Source organism: Vespula pensylvanica, chromosome 2 (genome assembly GCF_014466175.1).
Source record: "Vespula pensylvanica isolate Volc-1 chromosome 2, ASM1446617v1, whole genome shotgun sequence".
Lineage (NCBI taxonomy): Eukaryota > Metazoa > Arthropoda > Insecta > Hymenoptera > Vespidae > Vespula > Vespula pensylvanica.
The window spans coordinates 13,477,200-13,495,068 of NC_057686.1; the positions used below are offsets into that span (position 1 = coordinate 13,477,200).

At 37.2% G+C, this 17,869-nt stretch overlaps 2 protein-coding genes across 7 annotated transcripts in view; one reads left to right on the plus strand and one right to left on the minus strand.

Moving 5' to 3' along the window:
* Positions 1 to 17,869, plus strand: part of LOC122627089 (basement membrane-specific heparan sulfate proteoglycan core protein-like) — a 129,657-nt gene that overhangs the window by 23,063 nt on the left and 88,725 nt on the right. The window lies entirely within an intron of this gene.
* On the minus strand, positions 209 to 5,946 carry LOC122627087. Of its 2 annotated transcripts, none has more exons than XM_043807871.1 (6): positions 5,926 to 5,946; positions 3,516 to 3,772; positions 3,087 to 3,356; positions 2,484 to 2,614; positions 2,229 to 2,394; positions 209 to 1,163 (listed from the first exon to the last, which is right to left on the minus strand). In XM_043807871.1, exons 2-6 carry the CDS (start codon positions 3,768 to 3,770, stop codon positions 759 to 761), a joined length of 1,227 nt encoding a protein of 408 aa, XP_043663806.1. In that variant the 5' UTR covers positions 3,771 to 3,772; positions 5,926 to 5,946; the 3' UTR covers positions 209 to 758. The 2 variants fall into 2 exon arrangements, with proteins under 2 accessions (XP_043663806.1, XP_043663805.1); XM_043807870.1 differs by lacking the exon at positions 5,926 to 5,946 and adding an exon at positions 5,584 to 5,732.

Consider the following 17,869-nt stretch of genomic DNA (forward strand, 5'->3'; position numbering starts at 1 on the left):
TGAGAACCTTCCAATTTCCCGCAATAATAACAATTAACTTCCGCTATTAATCGAACGCTTGTGCTACTACGAAGTGCATCACAGAATCGCAATATCGAAACGGCAACAGCAGAATATGATATACACTTGTCATGGAAAATATTTCTTGTAGGAATATATTTATATATGTATATGTATCTGCGTGTTTCTCTTTCTCTCTCTTTTTTTCTTTTTTTTTTACTTTTATTCGTTGGTTTTTTTATTCACCAATATCATGCTTCGTACAATTTTTCATTCCAATTAGCCTCTTTAAAATTCGCTATGTCGTTTGGTATTATTTTTTACAATACTACGCACGCAAAAGCATCTAAACAACGGTTATTTCTTTTCCTTTTTTTTTTTTTTTGTAAAAATACTTCGTTCTTTTCGCTCTTCATTTACAATATATGAAACATTTTTCTATCGTGTAACTCATTACTCTACATATTACAAAAACTAAAACATGTGCAATTTCTAGATCAACAATTCCTATTAAATTTATTATCGTACATGAAATTCTTCGATTTGCTATCGTTCATTTATTCTGTCAATATCTCGACTTCCTTGTGCTCTCTCAAGTTTATTCAACATTTGTTTGTAACTTTAACGATCTATCGATCTCTTATTAATGATTTGATCGACACACCGATACACGAATCATTGTCAGAAATCTCTATCAGAATCATTCATGTTCAAAAGCACCGGATAGCTATCGCCTAAAATAGATTGACAGAAATTTGTTAAATGTCCATCAATCCCAGCTGATCGTAAATAGGAATCCTCTTGCTTATCACTTTGCGATAAATCTCGTTCTCGCAAGCGGAACTATTGTATTCGTTGCCCTCCTTGCCCATGATCTCTTCGAGATCCTTTGCCTCGTTCTTGTCTAAGAGGACCAATGGGAGAATTGTAAAAGAACTTGTCATAGCAAGGAACTCACGTTCCTTTAGAGCCTTCTGAAGGTTCTCCATGTTCGGTGGGACGGTCTTGCAATCGAACTGTTTCATCATGCTAGACAATGTACAAAGATATTCCTCTAGAAGCATGTCCTTGTTGTTTTCGTATACATCATTGTCCACACTGGTGCTAAGGAAGTATTGCAAATCGTTCGCCGGTGATCCATAGATACACATTTGAAAATCCACCTGCAATAGTACCGGAGAATTCGATCGATCGATCTTATAGACACGAATTGAATTGGAAATGAAATCGGTGTTACGTTGAAAAGAAGAGGGATTCGTGTTTAGGAAGTCGTCAGTGGGTCTAAATATCTGTGTGCGTGTATCTGTGTGTCCTATCCTTCTCTCTTTCTCTCTCTGTCTCTCTTTTTCTCTTTTCTCTTTCATCGCGACAAGGACGGACAGGTTCCTTCCGGGTACACCTGAACGCGATCGAATCGAATTTATTGCATTATTCATAACGCGTGACAATACGAGGGATCGCCTTCCCTTCGACGTTTCGTTTCCGAACATTTTTACCTTTCGCTATAAAGAAGTCTCTCTCGTGAACGTTGAAAAAGATCGCGAGTGGCCTCGATAAAAATTCTCAGTAAAATCTAGCCCAGGTATCTTTCCCTTTCGATAAATATAGCATGGAATTTGGATTTATTCGTTTTATTTGAAAAAAAAGAAAAAAAAAAAGAAAAGAAGTTATTTATCATTTTCCACAAGCAATCATGTTATCAGAAAACGACGACTATGATTTTTTTTTCATATCTTATCGTTCCATCCCACGTTGAATCGTCTTTTTACGAACATAAAAGATAAAAAAAAAAAAATACGAGCACAAGGACACAGCCTTCCTTTCGCAATGGCAAGCCTTTTGATCTACATCTAAAAGCCGACGAGTTTCCAAACTAGGTGGCCTACATAGAAATAGAGAAAGGCTAGATTTGGTTTAACTCGAACGTTTCAACCTTCCGTCCTTCGATATTTACTAAGCTACATTTTTATATACTTACGTTTCTATACGAAGGTCTTTTCGATTTCCTTTCTCTCATCGAATCTTACGAACACCAATCAATTATCTACCTTGAGTCAACTGTGATTCTGAAGTATTTATTTCGAATCGTTTGCCGTTGAGAAGCTAAGCTTTCATCGAAGGTTGTTTTTACTTTGACATTTTCCCTCGAGAAACGACGTACATTTAGATCTTTCCAATGATCAAAGAGAATGGTAGACGACGAATGTAAATCGTATCGTTATACTCACAAAGATATGATCGATCGGTTTTCCCTCCTCGTTGTAACGAAACATCATATTGTTCACCCAGAAGTCGCCATGATTTATAACGTTGAATTCGTCCGGCCGGCACTTCGATATCTCCGCAGCCTTATCGTAAATCTTTTCCGCTAATTTATCGATTTTCTCGGCGTATCTACGAATCCATTTACACAGATTAATAACGCATAGAACTTGTGATATATAGTTACATATACAACTTTTTACATAATTACTTATACCAACTTTTCAAGATCCGGCCATTTTCGTATTTCCCTGCCTAAAGATTTTGTTCCAAGAGTAAAGAAACTCGTCAATTCAGGAGGATGTTCGCTGGAGAATATTCCTCTGATATAAATCTTTTTTTGATTCGGCTCCTAAAAACATGTAATATTTTTCAATCAACTCGTACTTAGCTATATCCGATATCTACATCTAATTATTGTTACATCGTGTTCGCGTTTATACGCGAATGCACGCATACGAATCTTCTTAAATTTTACAAGGAAAGAGACCACCTAACGTTGGAACACGTCCAAGGATAAAGGGTAATAAGGGATATTGAACTTTAGTTATCCTCCAGGCAGACATTTCGCATGTATGCACTTTGATTCCAGCCACGCGAGTTTCGAACTCCCATTTGCGTGCACAAAATTGTTGCGGCTTATGATAAGCATTATAATTTCCTAGCTTTACTGACAAAGCATGGACTAAGTCGTTTATGGAATATGTTGACTTTCTGTCTCATCTGTCGTAAGATATATTTATCGAAGGAAGAAATGGAATCGTTCGTTTCTTTTACCAGACGAAAAGTTTTTCGATAGAATCGTATTAGCATATTATTCTTACCTTCTCGCATATGGCAACGCTACTCGCATGAAATCTAGCTAATCCTCGCATCGCCAACAAACAATGAGGTAGATCAAGACCAGCTTGACGATCAGCCATGCGAAATCCAAGAGTAGCAAGGTCTTCTATCACTAGAAACACTGGATATTCTTTCTGAACATAGAAAATTCGTGCATTGATACGATGGGCTGGTTCAAGTAAGTTACTCATCTTCTTCAACGTGTCCATCATCATCAATATTTCCGTATCGAAGATCTTCGATTTTTCAATCTAAGCGAACAATTGGACATTATTGATCACGATCGATCGAAGTCGTATTCCTGAAATTTAAGCTACTTGCTTCGTCGATCATTCAGATAAATCTATTTTTATTTTTCTTTCTTAGAATGTTTAATCCAATTAAAAACAAGGAGACACAGTAATACCTACCAATTCTCTCTTTATATTTTCCCCTGTAGGTGCGACTTTAATAATGAGAGATTTCTTTTTTGTAACTTCTTGATTGCCACGTTTGGATGAAATTTCAACTGAAACTCTGTACATATCGCTGGTATAATTGTCACCTTTAGCCGTAGCCGGTTTTATAAATACATTTAGCACATGGATCGAATCGTCGTTCTTTGACTTCCGCATGATTTTCTCCACAAACTCGAGGTTCATCCATGATGGTGTCTCTCCAGCCATTTCTGAAATTGGAATTGGAACCGTAGAATTTCATCGACAAATCATCTTTCTTTTCGTCCTATCAGCAAATGCGAAAACGATTCTTTACAATAATTTATAGTCAGCGATAAAATATATCACCGTTTTCTTACTTCCCCTTCTTTCGATCGAGAACGTTTAATCGATTCGTTCTTTCAATATCATTATTTTATTCTTTAAAAGTCTTTCAAAATTCTATTTAATTATCTGATATTATCCAAATATGAAATAATATCTTATCATTCTATTGACATATTGTAGATTATCATTGATGAATAGCCGCGTAGCCGAATTAGGCTTCTATGCTAAACACGTTCAATCGCTTACATTCAATGAACATTTGCAGTTATCAATTGACATGTTTAAATTACTTTTGCCTTGATAGAACGGTTAAATCAACCGTTTTCTGGCGTATGCAATTGACCATATCCTCATACTATATAGATTCTCTGTGAACCGTTTAATCAGAATTTATGTTGATATCATATATTGAATTTATTTTATTAAAAAGATTGCACAAATATAGATATCCCAAAATTACATTTACGTGTATTATATGTCTACTATCGTATAAGTAAACAAATATATAAATATCAATAGACGTGCAAGTGGCGAGATAATCGTTGAGATAAGAAAGAAAAAAACTTTATATTAAATAGGAACATATGGTTTTCCATTAAACAAAGAATTTAATTTTTATTAAACGTGATATTATAGATATTCTATGAGGCTAGATAGGAAAAGATAAAAACTCTTAGATTTTTCAGTAGCTTTGTTGGTTAAAGCATTACACGGGATATATGGAGATCCGAATTCGAAACTCGGCTCATTAACCAAAACTAGTTCTTTTTTTGTTAGTCTACAATAAGTTATATTCAAAAGTTATGTCATTTTCATTTGCATTAAAATAGAATTCTTTTGGTTTACATTTATTGAATTTACAATAAAGAATTAAATTCAAGTAGACATTTTTTATTTTATTGACCGAACTTCAAGTATTCTAAAATAATATCTATGAAGGACCGAAAAGTAACTCGTTTGATTTATAGTAAAGAAGACGATAACTAGTATCTTATTCGTTTAATTTTATAGAAATCAGTCGAAGATTCACATTCACGAGGAACGAACGAATCGAGTCTCGCAACGAAATTAGTTTTACGAGTATGTTATCAAGGTCTCTTGCATACGCTCGATGAACATTATCGGAACTTTCCTTGCAATTTCTATCGCGTCTTATGAAGTATCGTGTTCTCTTTCTTCTCCTAGTTCTTCTTCTTCATTTTATCCGTGATAGAGAAAACTTAGCCGTGATATGGAAACTCGGTTCGAGCGGTAGTCGACGTAAAGAAAAAGCGAATAAAAAGAGAAAGAAATATGAAAGTACCCCGAGGTATTCCTTCTCGGAAAAAAAAGAAAGAGACGGAAAAGAAGTAAAAAATTCAAATCGTTTATGTAATGAATGATTCAGTCGTTTAAATATAGAAATTTTTTAACATTTATCGCAGTAAAATTAATTTCCGACAATTTTAACGCTGTAAATGAATCTATTATCATAGTAATGATCGGTAATAACCGGAATCATATCAGACATGACGTGTTTTAACACAAACTTGTTAGCGAAATAACGTTAATCTTATCTTTTAATAAACCGAATAAAGTGAAATCAAGGAACGAAAGAAATAGTTTGTAAATTTCACAGATATAAACATTCAAAGCACTTTACACAATAATTTAACGATAAGAGATTCTTTCGAATATCACTGTTCGAGTTATAACTAATAACTTTTTTACCCACCATCACACATTCCTGCGAACGTACAATCACATTTACAATTACTGACTGTCTTTAAAATTCGATGAGAACTCGAGTATTCCTGTGGAACATGCAACGGACGAATGAGCCATTAGACGGTACACGCAATATTTTATAGAGTGCCTGCGGTGATCTCTCGTTCAAGAATCTCAATTATTCCACTATCTCGAATTATTAATTACGAAGATCTACTAACCGACTTATTTTGAGTAAAACAGAAGGAAAAAAGCCCGTGACAACTTTCTCATTTTTTATATACACGTATTACCGTCATAATTTCGAATCGTTTGTTAATATTATTCTTGTATGACTTCACTAACTAACCTGATTTATTATATGTTAATAAATACGTTTTACTATTATCTGTCTGTAACGTTGACGTATCTGCGGAAAATAAAAATGACAGTTCTTAAATGATTCTTCATTCGTTATTTATACTCCTCAGAGAATTTTCTTAAATTGTAAAAAAGATAGACGGCGCTGTTAGCAGCTTTTCAGATAATTACTCATTGAAATCTCTGAAGTATAAAGTAATTTGCTTAATCATTTCGACGCATGTCGTATCATTTGTAGATTTTTTTCGTTCTCATATATTTCTGAGAGAAATTCTTTCTTCTATTGTTGTTTTTTCTTTCTATTGTTGTTTTTTCGGTAGAATCTGAAACTACGATATTATGGATAAATTATCTGTATAATTAATATTCTAAATGATTATTATGAGATTTCTTATTGAGTATGATGCTTCGTATAATATACTTCATAAGGAGAAATTTTAGCGAGCATTGTTATACATATTAGAAAATTCTAATGAATGAATAAGATAATGAGGTATAATTAGTAAAATAATTCTTTGCCTTGATAGAAACAACCATGAACATCTAATAAAGATCTTATATCATTCATCAATACTAATTCCTGCTCATTGACACGTGTTAACTCGTATTATACTGCTTTATATACATATATACCTATCGTGTAACTATTTTATTGCTTTGATCTTAGATCACTGTATGCGTGTTGCACATATTATAATTGTTAGTTAGCCGTTTTTGCATTGACCCTGTTACGTAATATGTCGTAATAATCAATGGGTCTGTCGACAGAAAAAAATTCGTGTAAAAAGATCTAAAGCGACATTTGGATAGCTCATTGTCTGTTTTTTGCAAAAGATGACTTTTCCGAGTGACCACGTTTTACTATGGGATTATAGGTCGCACGGGCATAACCCAAAAGTTTTTGACTAGTTTAGCAAAACGTTAACGTCACTGACATATTTCCGTGCTCCTACAAAAATAGTACGATCTAGCGTGAGATCGATATACGAACGAAACATTATTTTTCCAGCTTACGTTGATATTTCTATAGATTTTCTTTATCACGTAAAAAGATAATTATGGAACATTTCATAATTATGATTATTTGATGCTATCAAAATCAATACTCTTTTGTTTTTATCGAATAGATAAACTTATTGACTCCAAAATCAAATTTTTATTAATGTAAGAATGTTCTATTTAATATCTCTGAAGATAAAATTTTAGTATCTCTGATAAACTATCGTTAGAAGTACCAAATCTATCATGAATTTATGATAAATGTATACGATAAAACGTATAGATACGATTTCAACATTCAAAGAATGATCTTACTTTGCGAAAGAACAAAGGAGCCTAGTCATATAGATTAGAAGCTTATTATTGAGCTCACGCTATATTGAATGCATTATGTAATTTATTACATTATGCCTTCTTACGTGAAGTTAACAAAAGTCAATTGAAAAGTATTATGTCATAGCACTAAAACGCTATATAAATTATCTAAATCATCATTGTTAATGACAATATTAATTTGTTTTTATTATTTAATAAACAGTTCTTTATAGCGCACTATAATCATATTTTTTATATTCTCTTTAATGAGAGGAACTTGTTTATCTTTTTTTGTTGACAAAGATTCTTGACTATACATAAATCAATAAATCGTATTTCAAGATTGTCACGAACGGCAAAAAATATTCAACTTCCTGTAATACTGTACTTTCATAAATTATCGTAACAATCTCGCGACTACGAAACGTTTGAAAATTAAAAAGAATGAAATTACTTAGAGAATAAGAAAGCGGGCAAATTAAAAAAGCAATTGATATGAATCCCGGAAGTAAGTAAATGTAGTAAGCATTATCGTTATCAACGGTTATCATTGATCAACAAAATTATAAAGATTTGCTTCTCCTATCGCTGTTAATAGCAAATAAACGTGAAAGAACTATTATAAAGAAATATCTTAAAAAGCGATTAATCGGTCGGGAAAAAATTCAATGAAGAACTCGAAATTACTTACTTTGAATCGTACGCTTGTTAAAATTTCATATTTCGAATATTATATATAGAATTTACGTAACATCATTTGTTAAATTAAAAACAAAGATATACAATTTTTATCTTTTTCAGAATTTACAGATTGATACGTAACTTAAATTACCCAACAATTATTTCTTAACATTTTTATTGGAACGATAATTATCTATCTTATTTAACGGAACATATAAGAACTAATTTTCTGTCTCATGAAAGCTAACTCATCATTGCGCAATCACAACCGATGTAGTCAGTCACGTAATATATCTAACATTATGCAAACTTTATCTACTTCTGAAAATGATACTGCTTCTTTTGCTCTTTAAACATTCGACGTTATCTATAATGAGAGAACAACGATAATTTCCCTGTGCCCACGTGATACTGAAAGATCATTGTACGAATTGTCTACTAAAACTTGCACGCGTGACCTCGACATAAACACATACTACCAATTTAATAACCATTATAATCCCATATGACCGTAACAATAACATTGCGAACGATTTTCTGGCTAATGCGAGTAACACTCGACGAATTATGAACCGCTGTGGTTGCGGTTTTATAATGTAATATGACCACTTTATACGCTCGTAGAGAGACTCTTATGACATAAAATTGGGATCTTTGAGCAATTAACTTACATAATGAATGAGTTTGCTCGTTGGTGAAATGGTCGAAAATATAATCAAAATCAATGCAGAGTCGTTAGAAAGAGAACAATCGGCTTGCAAAGAAGTTACTTTTTCTAAAGCTCGTTTCAGTGTGAGTTAAGCATTTTCCCAACTAGAAAATAGTAAAGTGTCGACGATTTTGTAAGAATTTGCTTAAGCGCCAGACTCTTACGATGTTCAGATATCAATATAAGTTCTGCTAGAGTCCGTTCTAGTCGTCGTTGTAGTCGTATTGGAATCGTTGTGGACGATTGCGAGCACTCAAGTTGAATGCAGTCGTTACGTTTCTACCCTTCGTAGAAACTCGTCCCACGTCTACCATCCGATTGTCCTCTATCCAGAAGACTCAATACCTCCACGCTGCCCTCTTTACCTTTCCTCGAGTATTCGTTCTAGAGACAGACTGAGACTGAAAGAGAGAGAGAGAGAGAGAGAGAGAGAGAGAGAGAGAGAGAGAGAGAGAGAGAGAGAGAGAGAGAGAGAGAGAGAGAGATTCTTCCATTCACTCCTCGTTCGAGACAATTGTATGGCAAAGAAAAGTAAAGAGGGCTAAAAGATAGTCGTACCACCTTATTACAACGTTCAGACCGAGTAAAGTAACAATTTCTTCGTCGTTTCGGTTCTGATTTAATTATTTTCTATTCTGATTTAATCATTCCTTACTACGACAAACTTCCTTGATATTCTCTTCGTTGATTCCTCTTTGTCTATTTCTTTTTCCCATTTATATATAAAGAACGGCATTTGCAAAGTAACCTTTAGACGATAAAAAAAAGGGAAACACGGAAAGAATACTATTATGAATCATAGTATTGGACACTTATTTAAAACGCGAAGAAGTGAAAGATCGAAACAAAAATAAGGAACGAAAGAAATTCTATCGTATATGTATATATATATATATATATATATATATATATATATATGTTTTACGTTGAGCTGTTTACCGAGATTATCTTGAAAATTTTCCAAATGACCGTCTATGGTGGTACCTCCTTCCAACGATGCTTTCTATAAAGAATTCGCCTCGTTGTCGTTATCGTTGCTGCACCCTCCTTCAGGAAGTTAATCCAATCACCCAGCTCGCTATCCCTGCAAGAGTATCCAGGCAGTTGTAGAGTCGAAAGAAGAAAGAAAAGAGAAAGAACGAAGAGAGAGGGGAGTTACATCGAGACTCTTTTTCGAAGTCAGTCAATTTCGCGTAGGAGTTTGCAATTTCCGTTATCTTTCCCACAGAAAACGTATCTCCCACGGGAGAATCGCGATCCGATGATATCTTCGTCGTAAAGCGTGCCGCCTATCCGAATAAACGAAACGGAGTGCTGATAAAAGCTCGAAAGTCCTCACGATCATGACTCGACTTCGATTTACATGTTCCTCGTTATTTTCTCCTTTCTTCTTTTTACAATAGTCACTATTACCAGGACTATTTTCATCGTCCTCTTCGTCGTCATAGTAACGCTCTATGACTTTCTCAAAATGTAGAAAAAATCGAATCCGATCATTTTCCAAGCCCCTTCGAAAATTTTTTTCAAACGAGAATTTTATTCTCCCTCCCATCCCTTACGTCATTACGTTCTTCGGCCTTTCGGTTCGAATCGTGCAATTAAATTCTCGCGGCAAGATCGACGCTCATCTCTTTAAGTGCCATTCTCAAAGCACTTGCTCTAAACGATCGAATCCTTCGTGGAAATCTTTTCCAAAATTCTTCGAGACGACGTATTAACGAGAACGACGACGACGATGACGACGACGAGGACGAGTATGTCAAAGGAAAATTAATCGGAGTTTAATCGAACAAACATACAATTTTCGTTTTTAAACGGTGTAGTTACTCACGTACCCTTGCACGATATTTCTTAATGATCCTCGAAGGCTCGAAACAGTCGAAAGCTTAAGGAAGGCCATAATGATGTAGCATCGTCGACCCAATTATTATCATCCTCCGCCTTCTCGTTCGTTGGATAAATTTCTTCTAACGAAAACTTATGTTTCCTTGGCGAAATACACTGACAAACGGCCGACATTAAATGCTAAAGAAATAAATACGTCGATCGATAACCTCTTTTCGAGTATCGCTCTCTTGAAGATTCTCCTTGCCAATGGAACGATGCTCTATCGTTCCACACACATTCTTACTGTGTAGTACACATACATATAGTATACATTAATGGATTATCGTAGATTTCAAGTAGGAAGGATGAAAAATGTTGCGGTATTGCAGGCGAACACGTTTCTATACGTTGATCCTTTTCTCGCGAAAGAGGCTTAAACGCTTACCTTGCGATTCAGGAAATCCTTCTTTCTCGACCTTCCGCGATCTAAGCCGGAAGCTAAAGTTTCCGTCTCCGTTCTCCACTTTCGGACCTTTTGCTACCGGACTTTTTGAAGTTACATATATCGCCTATCTTTGAACCGACCGACACTATCTAAACTCTTGGATTCTGAGTCAACCCCAATCGACTACTTACAATCTTACCTTTCGAACTAATCTCGAAACGTTGTTTTTAGGAATTTAAATAAACTCTCGAAGACAAAAGGAGTGACGATAACGATTTTTAAGCTTCTGCAATATTGGTTGTCAAAATAGTAGATTATAAATGACTTCGAGGAGTCGTAGAAAAAAAAAAAAAAGGGTAATGAAAGAGTCAATATTTTTTTTTACGCAAACGAATGGAGAAAAAAAACGATGAGAGAGATACGCGTTAAATTTGGTCAAATTCCTAAATTCCTAAATTCCTAAATTACTTTTCATTCTCTTCTCTGCTTATATTTCACGTGGTATGCGTGAAAATCTGGTAGGTATTTCGCTAGAAAGGATGACAACGACGACATAGTACGAGTTTGGATAACTTACAACAAGAGAGAAGAGATACGGTGTGCGACAATAGAGCGAACCGTGTTTGGTTTTGCTCGTCAGGCGGGTGGTATCGTAGTACGGCCGGCACGTTAAATGAGTTCTGCATATAACAGGTAATATCGTAAATTCACAGCCACTACGATGGCATTAACCCACGCTTCACTGGATGAGTGCTGGAATATAATCGAGCCGACTCGACCTGAAGATGATGCCCGGGATATTCTCCTCTGGTGTGCTTTACCATCGCCACCATCAGTAGAGACACTCACCGACCCTAAATTCGTAAGATTATCCAAGATATCCTGTGATTAATACTATCGGTGGTCTTCGTACCTTACGACGTACATCGCTCATCGATTCCCGTATTACGAAAAAAGATATCCTCGTCTGTTAGATACATACGAGTATATGTACTTTCCGATATTTTATCTACGTATTCCAATAATCCTATCTAAGAGAACGTTTGAATCTTTTTGATAAATCGTTTCTCAACAATCGTTGAAATATTCGTTGGTTCTTTCTTTTTCTTTTCTTCTTTCCTTCTTTTTTCTTTTTCTTTTTGTGCTTGTTTTTATTTTTTATTTTTTATTATGATATTCATTGACTCTATTAACCTTTAGGATGATGAAAAGCTCGAATTGATATCGATTATAGAGCATTTTGTTATGCCAAACAAAGATGCGCATCGTCGAGAGTAATCGGCTCGAAGAACTGGCGTAAATAATTTACTTGGAACAATGAAATGCCCATTCTCTTTCAAGAACGTTCTTTAAATGGAGGAGACGTTAATAATCGTTTGCTCGAACGACAAAGTCTTAATGGGTAGTCGATAATCTTCGAGTTGAGCCTCGGCGTTCTTAAGCGTATCGATTAACGCCATTAATATCTTCTCTTCTTCCCCTTCTTCTTCCTCTTCTTCTTCTTCTTCGTCTTCTTCGTAGATTCGTTGGCTCGTTCATGAGATACAGGCTCGCTTAACGGAGTAACGTTCTCGTCCGAGCGACTAGAAGAGTTTCATAGGAAATTAAGCAGACCGAACTGATAAGTTATTGCATCGAAGTAGTGCTGAAATAAGAAAAAGAAAAAGAAGAAGAGACGAAAGGTCGAGAAAGTAAGAAGGTAAGAAGAAAAGGACGGGTCTTTTCCGTTAAACGAGATCGTGGATTGGAAATAAATTTAATAATAGAACGCACGGATATCGAAAACCATTATTACGTTAGAGTGCTTCCAGAAGGAACTGTAAAGATTGAAATTTTGCATATCTGTTATCGATTGAGTTCGTAACTTACTTATCGAGCTGCAGATATTTCGTGGACTAATATTTTGCATTCCGCACAAATTGTATTCAGTCACGTTTGACCTAGCTATCTGTTTCTTTCTCTTTCTCTCTCTGTCCCTCTCTCTCTCTCTCTCTCTCTCTCTCTCTCTCTCTCTCTCTCTCTCTCTCTCTCTCTCGTCTTTCTATCCGATTTGATCTTCAACACCGTCCCGTGTTTTTCTTCCGAATTCGTCGGACCGATAAATTCGATCTTTGGCATGTTAGATCGAAACGAACACGTTTTCACTAGGCGTTATCGTAATCGCATAAGCGGTAAGTATACGAGAAAACACGTTCGTCCGATCATCGACTCCTTTCGGTACTACGAACTTTAACGAGTAATTAGGAAATGTGACACGCGAATAGGGATTAAATTCTCATCCCATTGTTACTTCGTCGCTTTCTGATCTCCCTCGCGCGGCTTAACGCTTTAATCTGTTCCGTGCTGGGAAAGTTTCGCTCGTTGGATTTTCACGAGGGGATGATTATGGGGGGGGAGTGAGATACTGCGTGTTCGGAATAATAATTGTTGTGGTTTGGAGATATCGTTAAAACGTGCCCCAGCATATTAAGGCATTGCGGATAATTGTACGTTTATTGATTCGGAAAGGTTACGATGCCTCTCCTACGAGAAAGGATGTCATGCAATACGCGTCTTCTAAATGCTTTCGTGTTTTATTTACGAGAGCTCGGAAAGAAAAAGAAAGGAAACTTGGTTTCATTGCTTCCGTTATTGCCGTCGGGAAATGGTTCTTTTCTACTATATATTTCTAACTTGAAAACTAATCAACTGATCATCGTTACTTCACACCTCCACAGACACACACGCACGCACAAACACACAATTCTGTTAATTGATAAACTGAAATATGATATATAAGCTCGTAAAAAAAAGAAGAAGGAACAAGACATTCGAAGACGAGGTTCAGTAATATTTCGAAAAAATGAAAGTACAGCTTCGGTTTACCGGCTGACCTAGTATCTTGATCAAGAGGTAAAAGCACGGGGGAAAGGCGTATCGAGCTGTAGTACGTTGTACGGCTAAAATATGCCGCGCCCTTATAACTTCAGCCACCTTTTACCCTCGAAAACAAAAAATGCAAAAAAAAAAAAAGTAACACCGAACACTCCTTTTGTTTCATCGCCAAACGAAAAGCATAGACACGGAGAAAGACGAATACACAACGACGACGACGACGACGCCAACTACGACGACGTCGGCGACGGCGACGGCGACGATTTACAACATCTGATTCAACGCCATAAAGGATTCCGAAAGGAATCGCTAAAGTAGCGACTGTAAGTGGTGAGAATAGTTGTATATGGACGGAGTTTCTTATTTACGAGAGATGAGGAAAAAAGATTTGGGCGTTTCACGAAGTAGAGAGACTTTTAGATAATTCGTTATTTATATCTACGTCGTGCTTAAGAAATCTTAATCTATCTGTTCGCGATAACTCTTCGTCCGCGCGAGGAGAATCTTTTTCTTGAGGTTTCATCGCTCGTTTCCTTACGTATGTGCGCCTTCCGGACCTAACTTTTTCGTCCCACGGCTATTTATCACTCCCCAACGAGTAGCCAGCCGCTTTCACCTCTACCCCTTCTCTTTCATCTCTTCTTCTTCTTCTTCTTCCACCTCTTTCTCTCTTCTTTCATTCCCCGCTCGAATCGCTTCCGGTTTTCTTACTAGCAAAGATTTTCAGAAGCGAACGACGCGATGCTTCTTCCCTTCTCCTGCGGCTTCTTTTTTCCTCGGTTGTCTCGAACGTGGCCTTCGTAGGAACGTAGAGAACGTACGGTGGAGTGAGAGAGTTAAGTTCGAGTGAAAAGCGAACCTCGATGGTATGATAAGGATAGTGAGCGAGAAAAGGTAAAGGAGAAGAAGGAAGACGAGCTGGAAGAAAATGACGAAGAGAAGGAGAGGTAAAGAGGAAGGGTCGTGCCAACGAATATGACATTTTTCGAAGACGCCGAGCTCCGATGACACGAGAAAGAACGTCGCATCGTTGTCGACGTACCTAGCTTACCCCCTTACCTTACTCACCCAACTTTATCCTACTTTTACGCGTTCTCCTTTCTTCTTTTTTTTTCTTCTTCGACATGCGAAAGATTAAACCCCCGCTTTTTATAGTGACGTGCACGGTGAAGAGCCCAACCGTGTACCTACCTACTTACTTTCCTCACGCGAGGCTATTTACCAACTTTCCATGTATATCGAACGACGCTCGTTATTTCTCTCTCTCTCTCTCTCTCTCTCTCTCTCTCTCTCTTTCTCTCTCTCTCTCTCCCTTCCTCCCCGACCCTCTTTTTTATTATAAGATTGCACGAAAGAATGGATCGTCTCGTGGTAGTACGTAAAAGACGTCACCTAACCACCAAATAGACTAACATCGTTTTTCGAATCAAAAAAGAAATATTAATCAATACCGCGTACAAAGATAACGGAGATCGTATATCACGAAAATGTGATATAAATAACGCGTGCGTTGTATAACTCGACGACGCTTACTTGCATGAAAATTGTACAAAGACGAAATTAAAAGGAAATTTTATGAAAAGTGTCCAAGGAACAATTTACTATTCGTCGGTATAATAAATTTTAAGAAATCAAATAAATTATTTGATATCAATTGATCATGTTACTCGATTCATCTTCCATACATTCAAACCCACTATAGCATCGTCCATTCTTGAAGCTTTTTAACGCTCCTCGGTAACACCTTCTTTTCGTTCTTTTCGAACTATCTTACGTCAGCAAAAGCTCGCCATGCTCCGGCGCGTCTCTTGGCACGACCGAGCCTCCGGCAAACTCGAGCGCGTCACAAGCTCGCCGCTTTTACTGTGAAAAATCTTCACCGTTGATTCTTATTTTATAAAATGTTTCGAGAAATCTCTCTCTCTCTCTCTCTCTCTCTCTCTCTCTCTCTTTCTCTCACTTTTTCTCTTTTTCTCTCTCTTTCTCTCTTTCTCTCTCTTTCTTTCTATCTCTTCCTTTCTCTCGTTTTTTCTATTTATCTCTTTCTCTCTCTCACTCTCCATCTCTTTCTCTTCCTCGGTATCGGAAGAGCACGTAAACGGGAAATTACATTTTGCTTTCTACCTGGCGATGGTCTCGCTACGTGTATTCATTTCTTTCGTCCTACGAAACGAATGAAAAATCAAGGATACCCATTGATATAGGTTTTATACGCTAGCTTCTCATAATAAATCCGTATGTCCGTTTTAGTACATTTTCTACACATTTATTAGAAAATCTTGTCGAGATTTATTCGTATTAACCGGAAAGCGATTTCGCAGAAGTGTCCAACTAGAAATATCCTTTGATGTTAACACGCATATGAGAAAATTTTTTGCTTTTCCTCTCTCTCTCTCTCTCTCTCTCTCTCTCTCTCTCTCTCTCTCTTTCTCTCTCACACACACTTTTATGGAAAACATCAGTACGAATAAAATGTGTTTGGTGGTAAATGAAGCGACGTAAAAGGTCGAGAATTGTGGCACACAGAGAAAGCTCGTTTCCAAGGGAATCGCATGAACTCTGGCGGCCAGTCAGAAATCATATCTCATTTTCGGCGAGAAACGTCTGCCTGTCTCTCTTTCTCTCTTTCTCTCCTCTCTCTCTCTCTCTCTTTCTCTTTCTCTCTCCGTCTCTCCCTATGTCCCTTTTTTCCATCCATCTACCTCTTCTCCTCGTTCGCTGCACGAGGAGTATTACCAGCGGGATAGGAAAAAATTATGCAGCTAATCAAGAATCGCGTCTGTCGGTCCCTCGCGCGATATATCACGGAAGGATCCAGCGCGAGAAATGGCCGGGTCGGTCGACAGGTCGGATGGGTGATTTCAACGAAATGGGGAGAAGGTTGAGAGAGAGAGAGAGAGAGAGAGAGAGAGAGAGAGAGAGAGGAGACAGAAAGAGAGAGAAGGAAAGGTCTAGCCTTCGAAGCCAAGTCGACTCGAGCCATCGCTACCTACCACTACCATCGCTGCCACCTTCCGCGCATTTGACTTTACGAGGCGCCATCGCTCATAGAATCTTCGCTGCGATCTTTTGCGAGACCCCCTTGGGAGCTACTGGATGAGGGAGAAAAATGTCGGAGCTCGGTGGATCGATGAGTTTGCATTAAACATCTCGAGCGGGATTCCTCGTGCGAACTCGTTCTCGCGTTTCATACCATCGCCGATGATTTTTGCAAATCTTTCTTCTCCTCGTTTATTTTTTGTAGAATAAAAAAAAAGGAATGAAAAGAAAAGAAGAAAAAGGAGTTCTCTTTATGAAGATACTAAACAATCTCTCTCTCTCTCTTTCTATCTATCGTTCTCTCCCTTTGCTTTTCTCGATTAAAAATAGAATAATCCCACAAACAGTGAAAACAAATCAATCGAAAGATGTATCCCAACAGACCGGATGATCGAAGATGAAAGAGAATTTGTCATTGTTTCTTTCTTGAATTTTCTCGTAGATTTAAAGTCGAAGCATAGCGAATATAGTTTACGAAGAGATAGCAAAAGACTTTAGGAGAGCGAGTCTTCCCTTTCCTTTCCGGTAGGTTTCTAGCAGTAAAAGACGTGCGACTCGAGTCGAAACTAAGTGGAAAAGGAAAAGGAAAAAGACAACGAGAGAAGAAAAACGAGGACGACGGCGTCGTCGCTGTAGCCGACTACGACTACGGTAAAGGTACGAGACTCGCCCAGGGCAGTAATAATATCGGGAAGGTCGAGCTTATACTGCGGTGAGGTTTTCCCGATAGTTCGAACCCCGAACTTTCTGACGAAGTTGCGAAGCTTTAAAGCGAAAGCTTCAACGGGGTTTCGCGCCTGACGAAACTCTTTTCCTTTCCTACGAACTTGCGTGCCTGTGTGTGTGTGTGTATGAGTGTATGTGTATATAAGTAAGGAGTCGACGTTCTCGCCTCGCTTGGACTATCTTGGAAAGGAAAAAAATGATATGTTCGAAAAGAATACCGGTGGTATTAACTTCCCTCGCGAATGTACTTATCACGGAATTCTCATATTATAAAAGTTCCCGACTCGGTCCTTTCTACTTTCCCTGGCAGTTCGAATT